The 17,873-nt window shown below is 44.3% G+C and overlaps 1 protein-coding gene across 1 annotated transcript in view; it reads left to right on the top strand.

The window, feature by feature from the left end:
* WNT3A (Wnt family member 3A) overlaps nucleotides 1-17,873 on the top strand; it is a 92,324-nt gene that overhangs the window by 20,811 nt on the left and 53,640 nt on the right. Inside the window, exon 2 of the mRNA XM_036739752.1 lies at nucleotides 12,075-12,316. Coding sequence (XP_036595647.1) covers nucleotides 12,075-12,316 — 242 coding nt within the window. The remainder of the gene's footprint in view (nucleotides 1-12,074; nucleotides 12,317-17,873) is intronic.

Consider the following 17,873-nt stretch of genomic DNA (forward strand, 5'->3'; position numbering starts at 1 on the left):
GAGCTGGGATTTGAACCTGATTTTCTGACTCCAAGTCCCAATCTCTGGACATTGCACCAGAATGAGTATGGAGGAAATTAGTGACTAGTCCTATTCCCGAGACAGCCCATTCATTCCATTTTCACCTAGGGAATGCATGGCTCCTCTATCCCACCATATGTAAAAGAAGGTGAGTGTACAGCGGTGAAAGGCCCCACCCAAGATTATGGGACAGGCACTGAGATGAGGTTGTTAAGACTGGTTCGGCCACTTGCTGACTTAGCTATGAGACCTTGGGCAAGTCACTTCCGTTTCCTACCTCAGCATCCTCCCGGGTGAAATGAAGGGGTTGGACAAGGCCACAGGATCACTGATTTCCAAATGGACTGATCCAGTCAGCCCAATGTGATTGTGTTTTAAGGTGACTTCCAATCCTAAAAGACCCTCTGATTCTCTGACGTTATACATTTGCCATTCCTGTCTGGTTGAGTGAGAGGATTGTTTCTTTTTTTAATTAAACATTGTTTGAAACAATCAGACCTAGAAATCTTTTTGTTAGGCAATAGTTTATTTGTAATATACATATTTACTGTGTATGGGTGTGTCATATGCCGGGTTTGGGGAAACTGCACTGCACCATTATCATATAGAAAGAGAACTGAGTTCGCTGTCAGAGGGCATAAGGGATGTCATGGTTGGGGATCCCAACTCTGCTTCCACAAGTCCCTTACCCCTCTCAGTCCCCTCATCTGTCAAATGAGAAAGTCGAACTAGACGATCTCTGCGGTTTTCATGCCCCAAGCTGCTGGTCTGGTGACTCCTGTTTGCGCCACCTTGGAGGGTGTGTTGTATCTATAGTTAGATGACCTGAGTTCAAATCCCAAGTAGGCCTCTCAGTGCCTGCGTGACATTGGCTAAATCACTCAGTGCTTCTGGGCCTTAGTTCCGTCATTTGTAAAACGGAGCAGTTGGGCTAGCTGTAAGTTCAGGTCTGAACGTGTGGACCATTCCACATTCCATTGTAGGTTTAGAGCTGGAAGGTGTCATGGAGGTCACTAGATGCAACCCCCTTCATTTTACTAAGGCCCAAAGAAGCCTCAAGAATCTTCTACTATCGCTTAGCTTGTCCTTTACTTATCCACTACCCTTGAGCATGAGCTATTCCAGTCACCACCTATCTGGGAGGGGGATAAGTCCATGTCTGCTGCAGATGGAAAGGGATATTCTATGGAGATACCAGTGGATAATGAGCCCCCTCCTACACACACACACACACACACACACACACACACACACACGCGCGCGCGCACAGATATGGAGGCAGTGCTCAGACCAGGTCCCCTACCCCATGATACTCTTTATGAAACACATCTTCCCTCCAATCTCCATCTCTCCTGACGCGTGTGGCACAACCCTAGAGGCTCAAGAATAGGGAATCATCAGTCTGGTGGCTCCAGCTGAGTCAGGCTGGCATCCTTTCCCATAATCCACCAGGACACTAGAATCCTGGATCTTAGTGTTTTTCAGAAAATCCCCCAGTCTTTCTCCCCCAGTCCTTCTGGCTCCCAGTCTTTCCTCCATGATCTTGGGCATTGTTTTTCTCCCAGAATCTTTTGGCCCCCTTCTTCCCAGGCCTTCTCCCAGCACCCTCTGGGGCCCTCTGCCTAGAATCCCCCAGAATCCTCAGGGCCTCAGGTAATTCATCCCTCTTCTGACCCTTTCCCAACAACATCTGAGCACAGTCCTTTCCTCTACTCCCAAAATCCTTCAACCTCCTTTATAGCATCCTATGGGCCTCAGGAGCCTACTCTTTCCACCAGAATTGTCTAAGTCCAAGAATCTTTGAGACCTAAGCTCCCATGTGTTCCTGAAGTCTAATCACCCTCTCCAATAAAAAGAGACATGCCTCTCATGAGCCTGGTAGTCAAGAGACCAGAGTTCAATTCTCAGTCCTTCTGGCTATGTGACCTTGGACAAAGCATCCCCTTTCTGCACCTCAGAAAAATGAGGAGGTTGGGATAAAAAGTCTCTAAGACCTCTTTGAGTCCTGATGTGCTGAATCTGTAATACAGAGAGACCCAAAGAGATCCAGATTCAGTAAAACCAAGTTTCATTTTTTGGGAGCCAGAAGGAGACCTAAAGGAAGGTGTTTTAGGATCATAGAACTTAGGACAGGAAGGAACCTCAGAAAACCTTCAGGGAACTAGGTCTTTGCCGTTTATTAGTGTGACTTTTCACATGGTGTTTCTTGAGGCCTCAATGTCTTATCTGTGGAAAAGGGTGATGGGGGTGGGGGAGTGGGCCATCTCTGTGGTCCCTTCCAACTCAATGCTCTATGGAGCCTTCTCTCCACGATTTGCTTCTTTTCATGGTTCATGGTCTTTGTGACATGCTGCGTCAAAAGAGCCGAAACTCCTCCTCCAGGATGAAATGCTTCAGGTCAGGGACGGGAGGAAAAGAGAGGTGCTTCTTGGACCCAAGCACAAACAGGGTGGACCCTCATCCCCGGGGGCAGTGGAAGGAGTCTTGAAATTTGCAAGTCAGGAGACCGGGCTTCAAATCTGCTACTTCCTGCCTATATGACACTTAATGGGGCACTTCCTCTCCGAGCCTCATCTGTAAAAATGAGCATTAGACTATTTGTGCCACCTCCCTTGTGGGGTTATCACTGGGAGATGTAGTTTGAAGTGAGGGTCCAGCAGGTTTCTCCCTCCACCACCAGGGGGGACAGTTCACAACCAGAACTGGCCCCCTACACACACACACACACACACACACACACACACACACACACACACAGGTCCTGCAGGTAGATCTTGGTATTTTCCACAATTTGACTTTTTAAAGTCACACAATTGCTATTTATCTTCCTTCAGGCTGTGACTGAGAGGTAAAAGGATGGACTTTATTGTAAACCTCTCACTTTTGTTGTTCAGTCATGTCCAAATCTCTGTGACCCTATTTAGGGGTTTTCTTGGCAAAAATCCTGGAGAGGTTTACCATTTCCTTCTCTGGCTTATTTTACAGGGTTAAGTGGCTTGCCCAGGATCACACAGCTAGTAAATTATCTGAGGCCACATTTGAACTCAGGTCTTGCCGACTCCAAGCCCAGTGCTCTATCTACTCTGCCACAGAACCTATTGCTAACTGGCTGTATTTCCTTAATCAAGCTGCTCATTGCTGAGCTCTTCGGTTACCTCCACAAAATGAGAGCTAGACTAGAAAATTACTAAGATCCTTACCAAGGTTCACATGCATAGGGGTATAGATTCCCAGTTGGAAGGGCAGCCTGTGGACCGACTAACCCTCATTTTACAGATGAAGAGCTGAGGCCAAGCAAAGTTAAGTCCCTTACTTCCCCAGGGTCACATACCAGAGTCTGAGGCTGAATTTGAACGCAGGTCTTTCTGACTCTGAGGCTAGCATTCTATCCCCTGAGCTATATGGTCTCTAAGATCTGTTCTAGCTCTAATGGGAGCTGGGGTATAGTGGAAAAAGCACAGGACCTAGTGTCAAGGGATCTGGGTTCAAATTCCATCCCTGATATTACTATGTATACTGGTATTACGACATTCTGAACTTCAGTTTCTTCACCTGTAAAATGTGGATAATAATGTATGTAGCTCAAAGAGCTTTTATAAAGAAAGTTCTTCTTAAATCATGGCTCTATAAAAACACGATTTTTAAAAAAAAAATCAAAGTCCATTCTAGCTCTGACAGTCTATGTCCCATGTTCTATGTTCTAAAGACCCTCCCAGCTCTGATCTTCTATGATGGTAAGATATGACATAGCAAGATGAAGAGAACCCCAAAACTCACCCTCATGCTGCATGCCAAATTCTATGACATTCCATATGAGACAGCCTTCTCCCTCTAGGCCAGGCAAATTCAATTCAGTTCAGTTCAGCAAAGGCTTCTCAGGATTCCTGAGACCTCATGTGATGTCACTAGGCCCGGGCAAGGGGGATCAACAGCTGTTCTGCTTCTTTCTTCCTTCCTACAGCCCTCTCCCCTATCCACCCTCCACCACCACACCATAATTTTTTTTTTTACTATCACTCTTAAGAGTGTATGCTGTTCTGGGCCCAGTGGAAAAATGTTCTAATACATACTGATGTATTCTATGCAGGGCACTGAGGACCAGATACAAAAGAATAAAAGGCTGCAGTAGGAAGAGCATCAGGTAGAAATGACTGGGGCTTATTTGTGTTGGTCTAGTTACCCATAGATTAAGATTGCCCTCCCTCATTTTCAGACTATCCATGATCTTGTGGGTTCTTTAACTTTAAGGTTATCTGTGTCTCTCTGTATTCACTAAAACTCACAGAATGTAGCCTATACCCCTGGTAGCAGAGGTGCCTTCTATCTCTACCCCGCCCCAGGAAGGTAGCCCCAGGGCTCACCCATTTCCCAGCATGGGCCAAGTCAGGAGACCCAGAGGGAGTGTGGCTCATAGCCCTGGACGCAAGAAAGAGAGGGAGCGTGGCAGCTGTTGGCGGGGTTTGAAACATCTGGAGTGGCGTCTGGAGCTGGGGCGGCTCACTCTTCAGCACCCTGGCAGGCTCTCCAAGGAGGCAGACATGCTGGGGCCTGCCAGGAGCATGCCCAGGGAGGAGTGGGGCAGGGTGGAGTGGGGGCAAGAGGAGAGGGAGCTGGATGAAGGCCGCTGACTCAGCACACCCTACAGAAGGTGGAGGGGAGGATCCTGGCTTCAGAGGAGCATCCCATCTCCCCTGGTTCCCCTGAGGGGAGTGGTCTTTTGGGAGTCTTTACCCAAAGAAAAGATGAAGAGCTGGAATCATGGAATCTTAAGAGCTTGGGAGGTCATCCAGACTAACCCATGCCTGAGCAGGGCTTGGTCATTTCGCCCCCATTCAAAGGAGTACAATGATGACAAATTCACAGTCTACTAAGACAGCCTGTGCTGCCTTTGGCCAGATCTAACTGATAGGTGTATTCTCTTCATATTGAGTCTAAATCTGCCTTCTGATAACTCCCCCCACCCATTTGCTCTGGGTTTTGCCTTCTGAGGCTAAATGAAACAAACCCAATTTCTCTTCCACAGAATAGCCCTTCAAACACTTGAAAACAGTGACATCATTCCCCCTAAGTCTTCTCTAAACTAAACATCCCCATTTCCTTCAGCCAATCCTTGTACAAGATTGGCTCTTGTCCTCTCTCCATCATCCCCCCACCCCCAATACCCCCCAGATCATTAATGCTCTTCCTAAAATGGGGTGCCCCCAAAAGACCATAATGACCCAGATGCGATCTGACCAGAGCAGAGGGCAGCAAGACGGTCTGGAGAGAAACCCAAAACTCACCCTCATGTTCCACCCCAAATTCTAAGCCCAGAGGGTTTGTGATGCCTTGTGAGATTGCTGAGTTTGGGTTGGTGAGTGGAGGGGAAGGAGGCCATTTCCTCTGTTCATCCCTTACATAATGAACCAGTGTGGGACAGTGCATAAAAGCCCTGACCCAGGGTAGAGACCACACCTCAGACACTCACTAGCTGTGTGACCTTGGGCAGATCATTCAACTCTTCTGGGATCCAGTTTCATCATCTGTTGGATTTAATGACCCCTAAGATCCCTTTCAGCTCTTAATCTATGATCTATGACTCATAGCATGGGTAGGAGATTTCCTGCCAGGCTACAGGAGTCAGAAAGACCTGAATTCAAAATCCACCTTAGACACTTATTAGCTGTGTAAGCCTCAGTAAGTCATTTAACCTTCTCTGGGCCTCCGTTTCGTCATCTGTAAAATGAGAGTCTTGGGTTTAATATACTCCAAGGTCCATTCCAGCTCTGTATCTGGGATCTTGTGAGTTGCCTTTCAAGGCCTTCGGTCCAGCCTTTCTTGTCCCTTAACCCAAGGCATTTGTCTTGGGTACAAAAGAGGCCTTACTATGAACCCACTCTGCCTAACTAATCTCCCTGCCTCCAGGGTCTCCATCTCCAACACTGCCTCCACACACGTATACACACGGGCTGTCGAATTCTTCTGACTGTCGCTCTCCTGTTCAACAATTCCAGTGACTCCAAGGCATACTTACAGGATAGAGGTGGCCTTCCCTTAAGCAGCCATTGGCCCAGACCTCCCCTCAGTTAATTATTTCCTGTTTATCCTGTCTCTATCTTGTTTCCACATGCTTGCTTGCTTGTCGTGTCCCCAGTTAGACTGTAAGCTCCTTGAAGTTAGGAACTATCTTTTGTTTTACTTTGTGGGTGTTCAGTAGGTGCTTAATAAATGGTTATTGATGGATTGATTCCAAAGCCAGTGCTCTCTCCATGGCATCAGGCTCTGAAATTCTCAAACTCAACATTCCTTGTCTTACTACTGCCCGCCAAAGGAGAGAGAGACAGAGACAGAGACAAAGAGAGACAGAGACAGAGACCGAGAGAGAGAGAGAGAGTGAGGATTTATATAGCTCTTTAAGATCTTCACAAATATCTATTTTATCCTTACAACAGCCCTGGGACCTAGGTGCTAATGCTACCACGCTTATTTTACAGATGAGAAAAGTGAGGCAAACAGAGGTTAAGTGACTTGCCTAGAGTCACATGGCTAATAATAGGCTGGATTTGAACTCAGATCTTCCTGACCTGAAGCCCACTGTTCTTTCTGCTCTTCCAGTTACTTGCCTTTACAAATTATCATCCCATAGTTGCAGCTGGATCTCTATTCCTCTCACACTCTTTTCTTCCTTTTTCTGTTCCCACTTCCTTCTTTCTCCTTACTTTCCTCATCTTCCATGTGTTGCCAGTTTTTAACCAGACCAGGATTTTATTGATAGAGGGAACTCCCAAAGTAATTCCCTCTGTGGGCACCTGCTATTTAAGTTATTGTCTCAGAGAGTTGAGTTCTCTGCCACCTCCAGGAGGTTAAATGACTTGGCCAGGATCGCACCAAAAGCCGGACTCGGACCTCCTTCATCCTGGCTCTGAGGCTGGTTCTCTATCCACTACCCCACACTGCCTCTCCTCCTTTGTCTTAGACCTAAATAAATGAGCTGTCCTTCTCTATCCATGCTCACCCCTAGCCCTAGATCCCAAAGTGCTTCTAGGACCCAGAATAGAGTTTAGAAGTGAAAGGTGCCTTTCTAATCCAGTGCTCTCCTTTTACAGAGGAGGCACAAGACACATTAAGTGACTTGCTTGAGGTCACACAAATGATCAGTTGCAGAGCCGAGATTCAGTTCTTTTAATTATTTCCAGCACTCTTTTTCATCAGAAAGGATCTGAGTTGGGGTAAATCAGAGAAGGCTTCCTGGAGGAAATGTTTGTGAGCAGGGTCAGGACCACAGATTCATCTGGCAGGTGCGTGAAGGATGCCTTCCAGATTAAGAGAACAGGACAAGCAAAGGCCTGGAAGTGGAGGGGTTGGCCGGCGAGTATAAGGCCACAAGCTGGGCAGAGTAGCGAGAAAACAGCACATTCCTCTGCCACTGGCAGTCTTAACTTTGTGTGGAGACCGCTCCTCATCCCTTCCCCTTTCAGCATTTTCATGACCATACTTGGCATTCAAGAATAAGCCTCTGGCAGGGGTGTTTGTTTTCAGTAGAGACCAGGCACCACCAACCTGACATTTCCCACTTCAAAAATGTAGCATGAGAGCTTTGGGTTAGCCTTGAGGAAGAGCATCCCAACCAGCAGGGAGGTTAAGAAATCATTTTCCCTTGGAACTAGCAGCTTACAGAGGCTCAGTTGTGCCTGAGAATGAGGATACAGAGGAGATGACCTCCAAAGGGCCTCTCAGATTACTTGTGAATGAGTGCTAGAATTGTAAAATCTAGGATCTGGGCAGGAAAGGCCCTCCAAGGACAGCCAGGCCAACCATTACCCAGAGCAGCAATTTCCGCTACAATAGCCCCAACAATTGATCATCCAGCCTCTGCCTGAAAACCTCTAGTGACAGGGAATTTGCCCAACCCAAGGCAGCCCCCTCTACTTTTGGAAGCTCCAGTTAGAATCTTGTGTGTGTGTGTGTGTGTTTGCTTTAAGTTGAATGAAAATCTGCTTTCTTGTAACTTAGAGTCCTAGGGTTTGTATCTGCAAAGAACCTTAGAAATTATCTAATCCAACTACCCCTCAACACCATTTTACAGATGAGGAAACTGGGGCTCAGAGGAGTGATGTGATTCACCCATTAGTCACATAGGGAGTATGTAGTAGAGGTACATACAAACACAGGCTCTCCTGCTCCCAGCTCAGGATCCCTATTACTATAACACACTCTCCTCCTTCTCCTTCTCCTCCTCCTCCTCCTCTTCCTCCTTCTCTTCTCCTTCTTCTCCTTCCCCTTCTTCTTCTTCTTCCTCCTCCTCCTCTTCTTCTTCCTCTTCCTCTTCTTCTCCTCCTCTTCCTCTTCCCCCTCCTCCTCCTCCTCCTCCTCCTCCTCCTCCTCCTCCTCCTCCTCCTCCTCCTCCTCCTCCTCCTTCTTCTTCTTCTTCTTCTTCTTCTTCTTCTTCTTCTTCTTCTTCTTCTTCTTCTTCTTCTTCTTCTTCTTCTTCTTCTTCTTCTCATTCTCCTCTTTCTTCTTCTCTTTCTCCTACTCCTCCTCCTCCTCCTCCCCCTCCTACCTCCTCCTCTTCCTCCTAGTTTTGTCTCCTGAGGCCTAGCAGTACAGGTCTGATTCCTCTACCACATAAGAGCTCTTCAGATACTTTAAGATAGCTCTCATGTTTCTCCCAACTCTTGTCTTTTCCATGCTAGACACCCCCAGTTCCCCCAACCAATCTTCAGTCTCGTGTGTTGGCAGTTGTAGGACTAAATTCTGATCATTACCTCCTCTCTAAATTTAGTTATCCAGCAGGTGAACGTAACTCACCCCTATCCTTGAGGACTTGAAATTGTTCCACCTCCAAGATCTTGAACTCTGAAATTTCCCTCTTTAACCACAATCTTCATGTCTTTTCATTTCCCTGATCTTTGTCCTCTCACCTGTATCTCTTCTCTACCTTCCTTATGATTGCTGGTCTCTTATTCTCCCTTGTTCTTTCAGTCCATCATCTTTCTAAATTCACTTCCCTTCTTGCCCAGTCTTAATGCTATGACCAATCATTTTAGTAATACTCTCTCTGCTAGTCTCAAATCCCTCTCCCCCTTTGCTGTTGTTCCCATCTATCTAACCCTCAATCTTCTGTATCTCCCACCATCCTCAGGGGCTAGGGCTACAGATATGAAACTGGAAACAGTCCATGTAGCTTACAATCCAAGGGGAGGGCGGAGTTTAGAACTATGGATATATAGCAAAGTATTTCCCCCGATTGCCCCCACTATACAGATAACTAACACAACCTGTAATATGCTAAGTGTGTAGGAAAGGTCCAAAAAGTGAAATGAAACATAAGACAATGATGGAGGCTTGGGAATGGGAAGAGAATCAGGCAAAGCTTCAAGGAGAAGGTAGCATCTGAACTGGGCCTTGAAGTAAGGGAAGAATTTCAACAAGGATAGGAAAACAGCCTGCTTGAGTGGATGGAAACAGGCAGGACAAAGATCAGGGAGCAGCCAGTTTTGTAGTTTGTCGATAATACTGGATGTGAGAGCAAAACGTTTGCCTCCATCTGCATTCAGATTCTTTCTCTGGGTGTGCGTAGCTTTTTCCATCATGAGTCTTTTGGGGCTGTCTTTGAACCTTGTATTGATGACAGTCCTTACAGATACTGTGTGTCTGTAATCATGTATAATGATCTCCTGGTTCTCCTCCCCTCACTCAGCATCAGTTCATGTAAGTCATTCCAGGTATTATGAAGTCTGCCTGATCCTCATTTCTTATAGCACAATAGTATTCCATTACATTCATATTTTTTCCTTCTTTTTTGATTTCATTTCTCCTTTCTCAAGATTCATTCCATTGGTTATAATTCTTCTTTACACCTGGACTATTATATAAATAAGTTCAACGTGAAGGTATATGTAGAACCTACACTGGATTACATGCCATCTTGGGGGGGCGGGGAGAGGAGAGGGAGGAAGAGAAAATTTGGAACCCAAAAACTTGTGGAACTGAGTGTTGTAAACTAAAAATAAAAAATAAATTTATTAATAAAAAATAATAATGGATGTGAGGAAGGGAGGCAAGTGAAAGGAGATTGATGGGACAGATTGGTGTCAGCTCATGGAAGGCCTTGAATAGCCATCTGAGGAATTTGTACCTTATCCTATAATCCCCCCTAATTTCAGAATTTCTTCTAGATCGTGTGTCCCTTCTTGTATTTTGCTACATTGTCCTGCCCTTATTGTAATTATCTCAGACATATTTGGGTCCTGTGCCAGAGACAGGTCTAATCTGATTGTTAAATTTTCAAGCTGAGCATTTAGCCCTCGAAAACTGGCAAACTCTACAAGTCAGGACTTGCTTTATTGTTTTATTGGTTATCTAGACTTAAGAAAGTGTTGGAAAAAATGTTAAGGCAGATAAAACTTGAATTTGTTGTATGTACATTACCCAGCCCTATACCGCCCCCTGCCAAGAGCTGGTTGTTAAACATTTGCTAGCATATCTCTGTGTGTCTCCCCATTCAACCAGAGGCTCCCTCAGAAACTGCTTCTCCCTCATCAGGCTCCCTCCCTCAAATGAGGAACCATTCATTATTTTATGTGTAATGCCAACATTCATTCATCTGCTGTGTTTGAAATTTCAATGTTACCTTGGACTTTTCCCATTTTCTCACTACTTCTAGCCAATCAATCATTAAGTCCCATTGATTCCATCTCTGGAATATTTCCCTTGTCTCTTACTTCTCTCTTTCCATTGTTACCACCCTGGTACAGGCCTTGCTTTCTACCCATCTGGATGATTCAAACAGCCTCCTAAAAGGTCCTCTTGCTCTCATTGTCCCTTTTACCTCATCCTTCATATGCTGCCCAAGAAGTTTCCTGGTACCAAATCTGGTCATGTGACTTCTTGGATCTCCAGGGGATCCCCGACTGCCTGCTGAGTAAAAGTAAAGCTCATTTGTTTGGCAATCTGGTGCTACTTTATCTTGACAGATTTATCTTGTCCTGTTCCCCTCAGCCCACTCTTTGGTCCAGTCAAACTGATCTCCTCATAAGTGTTAGAATATACCACATGCTCTCTCTCTCTCTCTCTCTCTCTCTCTCTCTCTCTCTCTCTCCCCTCTCTCTCTCTCTCCACCCCCCCCCACTCCCGTCCCTCTCTCTCCCTTCTGGACCTTTGTTCACATTCATGTTCTCTTCGATTCAGTGACACTGGCCTCCAGGCTGTTCCATGAATAAAACACTCAATCTCTCCCCTCTGGGCACTCTTTCTGACTGTCTGCCATGCTTGGAATATTCTCTCTCCTCTTCTCCAGCAACTGACCTCCCTAACTTCCTTTCAGTTCCGATTAAAATCTTGCCTCCTACAGAAGGCCTTCCCCAACCCCTCTTAATTCCAGTGCCTTCCCTCTATCAATTATTCCTATTTATCCTGCATGTAGCTTGCATGTTGTCTCGAACATTAGATTGTAAACTTCTTGAGGGCAGGGACTGTCTTTTGATTCTTTTTGTATCCCCAGCACTTGGCACAGCACCTGGCACATGTAGTAGGTGCTTAGTAAATTTTGATTTAATTAAATTCCCTCTCCCTGAAATGTCTTTCCTCTCCTTTATTTCCTTATAAATTCCCACTCAGTCACTTCAGGCCTAGCTCAGATGTAATCTGCTCCAGAAAGCCTCTTTTAATCTGTTGGTAACAACCTTTCCTTTCTGGGACCTCACATTGTATTTTGTTTGCCCTTCTCTACCTTCTCTACTAACCACTTTTGTATCTTTTGTATTATTTGGCATTTTCGTTCTCTGTATGTGTGTGATATCGCCCTGCCAACTAGAAGCTTCCAGAGGGCAAGAACTATGGCTTATCTCTTCGTATTATGTCCCACAGCCTCCTTGCACTCAGTAATGATTAGGGTAGAACCCATGTCTTAATTATCTTAGTATCTCCCCCAGTGCCAAATACAATGCTCTGTGGTATACAGTAGGCACCTAATGAATGTGTGTTGAATTACCTTGAATTGAAGTGAAATGAATTTAATTGAATTACATTATTAACCAAGGGTCTTCTTGTCTCTCCCCACCCCCACCTCCTAGGTCCTTGGCTGTGGGGCATCAGTACTCCTCACTGGGCACTCAGCCCATCCTGTGCGGGAGCATTCCCGGCCTGGTGCCCAAACAGCTGCGCTTCTGTCGGAATTATGTGGATATCATGCCCAGTGTGGCTGAAGGTGTGAAGATTGGCATCCAAGAATGCCAGCATCAGTTCCGAGGTCGACGATGGAACTGTACCACTGTCAACAATAGCCTCGCCATCTTCGGCCCGGTACTGTACAAAGGTACTGGCTAGGGGTGTGGGTTTAGTGAAAGATGGGGACCATCCCTAGGGAGTTCTGGGATCTGGAAAATATCACCCTGTACCATTCCCTGTGTGGTTTCAGAAAACCCTTCGCCCTCTCTTGGTGTTGGTTTCCTCATCTTTAAAATGGGATGCATATACTGGATAATCTTTATGCCACCCTGGAGGACTCTAGTAATAGGAAAAGAGACAACCTGTCTGCCCCCTGCCTCGGGGTGGGTGATGGAAGGGAAAACCTTCCAAGTGGCAGGAGGAGGCATCCCAGTTAATTAGTCCCTCTAGCTAATCACCAAATGATGATTGACTAAGTAACCTAATTCTAATTCTGGTTCTGCTCTATTCTAATTGTGGCCATGGGCAAGACCGTTGGCCTCTGTGGGTCTCTGTTTCCCCATCTATAAAGTATAGCAGGTTTCTGGACTCATCTTCTCAACCCATACTCCCACTGGTGGCTCTGGGCCCCAGAACTCAGCTCTTCCTCCCCTTCAAGGTCCTAGAGATAATCTTAAGGGCTTTTGAGATCTCCTGATGCAATACCAAACTGCCATTCTGGCATGTTCCTCCCAACATCAGTCAACAGTGATTGCTGTCCCAATATCGTTAAACTCTTGTTATATCATCAATAAGCAATTAATGTCAATTACTTTTTAAAAGGAATATTTACTAAAAATATATAGTAAGAACAAAAGTACAAAAATATCTCCACTGAACTAGGGTACACTGTCCCCCTCTTCTCCCTCAGTCCTTGGGGAGAGTGAATTCAAACTTAGAGTAGCTACTATGAACCTTTACCTTACCAAGTTCACTTCCCAGTTATGGCAGAGCCACTGGACAAGCTGCAGGATATGATACCTTGACTTCCAAACTGATCTACTCAACCCTACAGATCACTCCCCAAGACTGCCCTCCTCACAAAGCTTCGCTGCCAGCAGACTTTTATATGGACTCCAGTTCCAAGGATCTTTTGACCTTTCAAAGCTCCCAAAGTTATCTCTGATATCCATTTGCCCAAGGAAAGAAAGAATGAACGCAAAGAGACAAAGAAGCAGAATCATAGGCCACATAGCAGTCTAGGTGGGAAGAGAAAGGCCCAATGCCTGTTTCCCAATCCAGAGGCTTATAGCATGTCTTCCCTTAATGTTGTTCAGTCATGTCCAACTCTTGTGACCCCATTTGGGCTTTTCTTGGCAAAGATACATTTCTTTCTCCAACTCATTTTACAGATGAGGAAACTAAGGCAAATAGGGACTTGCCCAGGGTCATACAGCTAGTAAGTGTTTAAGGCTGGATTTGAACTCAGATCTTCCTGACTTCAGGCCCAGCACTCTCTCCATTTTGCCACCTTAATAGCCACATGGAAAGAGAACAAGTTTATCCCTAGGAACCTCATGAATGTGCATTCAGGAAACAGTCATAGAATACCTGCCCACGCTCTGATGTGAAGGGCGGGGCCTCTGTTACGTATGCCCCCAGAAGCAGGCTCGCCAAGTATCCACGTAGATTGGCACCAGGCAGAGTAGATTGTACATACTTAAAGGACCGGGCCCCTATTGGTCAGTCACCCATGACATTCCAGTCCTCTGTTACAAAAATAAGCGGGTCTGATGAGGTGATTTCTGAGATCCTTTCCAACTCTGACATTCTGTCTCTCTATGTGGGTATTCCTGCCACAAGAGTCAATCCTGGACAGTTACTATGCATGTCTTTCCATAAATCTTCCACATGGGGCATAATGCCCCACATTCTGATCTGTTCATCTCTTATCTATTTTTTTTTTGCAGGGGGGAAGGCAGGGCAATTAGGGTTAAGTGACTTGCCCAAGGTCACACAGCTAGTAAATGTGTCAAGTGTCTGAGGCCAGATTTGAACTCAGGTCCTCCTGACTCCAGGGCTGGTACTCTACTCACTGCACCACCTAGCTGCCCTATCTCTTATCTTTTGCTCCCACTCCTTGACTTGGTCCACTTCCTTTTCAGGTCATACATGTCCTGGGTGACATGTTTTACGACACTTCTTCCTTTTAAGTCCTCATTGATAATATTCTGCAACCATCACACACCCACCATGGGTCTTTCCATTGCTATTTAGGTCATTTTCAGCTTTAATTCTTATGAAAGGGTGGCATTCCATGACTTGCCACTATCTAATTTCACCAAAGGAATGTTGATATTAAAAAAGATGGGACTGGGGTGATAGAGTAAGTTGGAATAAGGAAGAGTACTGCATAGTTTCCCAAATGCAGTTTAGTCCCCTCTTTTCCTCCTATTCATTTCTAAGCCTATCTCATTGTCTATGTGTCGCTCTTGTCTGAAGACATACATGCTGATGAAAGCCCTTCATGGTCTGCTTCCAACTGGCCTTTCCAAGAGAGCTTCACAGAATTTTTTTTCTTTTATTTTTTTTCTGAATTTTACAAACATGAAATAAATAAATTAGCATTTCCATATAGATTGTAGAATAGGAAAAAGGAATTATACATAAAACTGCACATCTCTTTTAAAATTTGTAATAAATTTAATATTTAACTTTCAAAGATGTCCTATTTCTCTATGATTTCTTCTGTCCCTTTTTCTATTCTCTTCTTGTTTGGGGGGAGATCCTACTCCTGAGAGAGAGAAAGAGAGAGAGAGAGAGACCTTGGTGGGGGGAAGAAAAAACTCTTGTACTGACTGTGTATAGACAAGCAAACTAAACTCACATAGTGGCCATGTCCAAAACTGGGTATCTTGTTCTGCATCTTGAATCCTTCTGCTATCAGTCAGAAGATGGGAGGCAAAAGCTTCATCATGAGTACTCTGAAATACTGGTTGGTCATTCCATTGATCAGAGTTCTTAAGTCTTTCAAAGTTGTTTTTCTTTTCATTGTTATTGTTATTATATAAATTGCCATCCTGGTTCTGCTTACTTACTCTACATCAGTTGCTATTGGTTTTCTCTGACACCATCCCTTTCATCATTTCTCATAGTACAATAATATTCCATTGCTTACCCTGATTTATTTGTTCAGCCATTCCCCAAAAGGATGGGCACCTCTTAGTTTCCAAATGTTTTCCATTTTTAAAAAAAGAGTTGCCATAAATATTTTTGTACACATGGATTCTTTTCCTATTTCTTTGAGCTCTTTGGAGTATCATATTACTTTTCTTCAAGCAAGCTACATTCCAGTTAAAATGACCTACCTGCTATTCCCCCCACATAATATTTCATTTCCTGCTCCCATACCTTTACACAGTACATTACCTGGAATGCACTCCCTTCTTTCCTCTGCTCATAGGTATCTGGCTTCCTTCAAGGCTCAACTGAAGTGCCATCTTGTATAGCTAAGACATAATTCCCTTTCTAGTGCCCCCCATCAAATTACTTTCTATTTGCTCTTCAGGATACAGGCTATTTTTCTCTTCTCCCCCAATAGAATTTAAGCTTCTTGAGGGCAGGATCCTTTAATTTTTGTCTTTGTATTCCTGATACCCTAGTATATATAGTAGGAGGTGCTTTAAGAAATTCTGATTGAATGAGCAGACTAACTCAAGGAGCTGCCCCATCCCACTGCTATCATAATCTGAGCAATCTGTCTTCATCATCCATTTTGTTTTATTTGCATAGCTTGCTATACTGACCTCTTTTGAGCATGCATGAAGGCCCATAGAAGAGGTCCATCATTCCAGTGCTAAATGCAGTCAACACAATGTTAACTGTAAACAGTGGCATCTGAAGAGCCTCAACTCTATATCAAATACAGGTGATACAATAGACGATGATGGCCATGGACTCAGGAAAACCAGAGTTCAAATTCTCCCTCAAACATTTACTATCTGTGTGACCCTGGCCAGGTCACTTAACTTTTCTCAGCTTTAGTTCCCTCGTCTGTAAAATGGAAATAATAGCAACCACCTTACCAAAGTGTTGTAAGGATCAAATTAAGTATATGGAAAGTGTTTGCAAACCTTCAAATTCTATATAAATATTAGCTACTATCGTCATCATCATCATCATCATCATCATCATCATCACCGTTGTTATTATTATCCCGTTTAGACATTGTCCATGACATTGCTTTCATAAGCCGATGTCTCCCCATTTTATGATTCACTTGACTATTGATAATCTGATGATCGTTGAACAACATTACCTCTGTGTTTGTATCTACCAAGGAATGCTCCAGAGTCCTAGCAAATGCATAGGGGGAAACCTTGTGGAAAGAGCCTTGAAGGCTGTGTTTTGATCTACTAAGTCAAATACTTTTGGGGGGGGGATGAGAAACAGAAAAACACAATGGGTATATTCTGAACAACTCTCCACGTTGCAGCTATGAAGACATGTAGAGAACTGTCAGTAAAAATTTACCTGTTCTCTTGTCATGCTTTCATCAAGGATGCCCCTGATGTGTACATAGATCATTCTCATAATGATTTTATAGAGATGAGGAAGTAGACATAGGGGACAGTCCTTACTGCCCTTTTTTTTTTGGTAGTAATACCATCCACAATCTTTTCCATGCTCAGTTGAAATAATGTGCTTTGTAAGCAATCAAGCACTCTATAAATGTCAGTTATTATTATTCAGAATCAACAGCCTAAGCAGGGCAGGTTGGAGCTATTTTAATTGCATATAGCATCTTCTCATCCTTATCCTTTCTCTTAATTTGTTATTAGTTTAATTAGTTGGTTTATATTTAGTTTAATTACTTAATTTGTTATTCGTTTTGCCCTTTGCTCTAACCAGTCCATCTGGCTACACACAGCTGAATCTGAAATGACTCCCAGGTTAGTAACCGCTTGTTTCCTGTTTGTTAAGATACAGTCAGATTCATTTTTTTTAGGTGTTGTTTGCAGTTCACCATGTCCACTGCCTCCCAGCTCTTGATGAAGAAAGTATCTGTCATATAAAGACGTGAGGTTTCTGAGGAATCCACAGCCCATTCATTTCTCATCGAAGCATACTTTTCAACATAGTTTTCCCTGTCCTCCCCTCTGTTTACCTTCTCATCCAAGTCACTGAATATTAATGGACATGTTGACTTGGTTGGGAGTAGGGGGCAGGGAGTGGAATCTTGGTATTCTTAGGATTTCTTCATTCTTAACAGCAGAAGTTGGCCCATAAACTACAACAGTCATGATGGTTCCCTTGCCTACACTCATCTTGAGGACTGCAAGGCAAGATGGACAAATGACCCACAGAAAAATGGTTCTTCTAGTCTTTGGGCATAGAATGAAAGCAACTATGCCAAGTCTTTTGTTTATTTCTCCTGGGAGAACCTGAGAGACATTTTTTTTTCCCATTTGACTCCCATTTCTTTATCTTTGGAGGTTTCATTTATAGTGAGAATGCCAGTGTGAAAGTGACTTAAGTCTTCCACTTGTATATCAACTTGGAGATCATTGGATAAAGTTCTGAAACTTAGAGTGCCAACAGTTCAATGAATGATTTTAAATGATTGAAAAACTGTGATTCGTAGCTTTCCGTGACCCCTTTTCCATCATCACTAGGGATAAAGAATGGGGCCACATAAACTTGAGGGTCACTGAATATTTTTAATT

This window comes from Trichosurus vulpecula, chromosome 9, assembly GCF_011100635.1.
Source record: "Trichosurus vulpecula isolate mTriVul1 chromosome 9, mTriVul1.pri, whole genome shotgun sequence".
NCBI lineage: Eukaryota > Metazoa > Chordata > Mammalia > Diprotodontia > Phalangeridae > Trichosurus > Trichosurus vulpecula.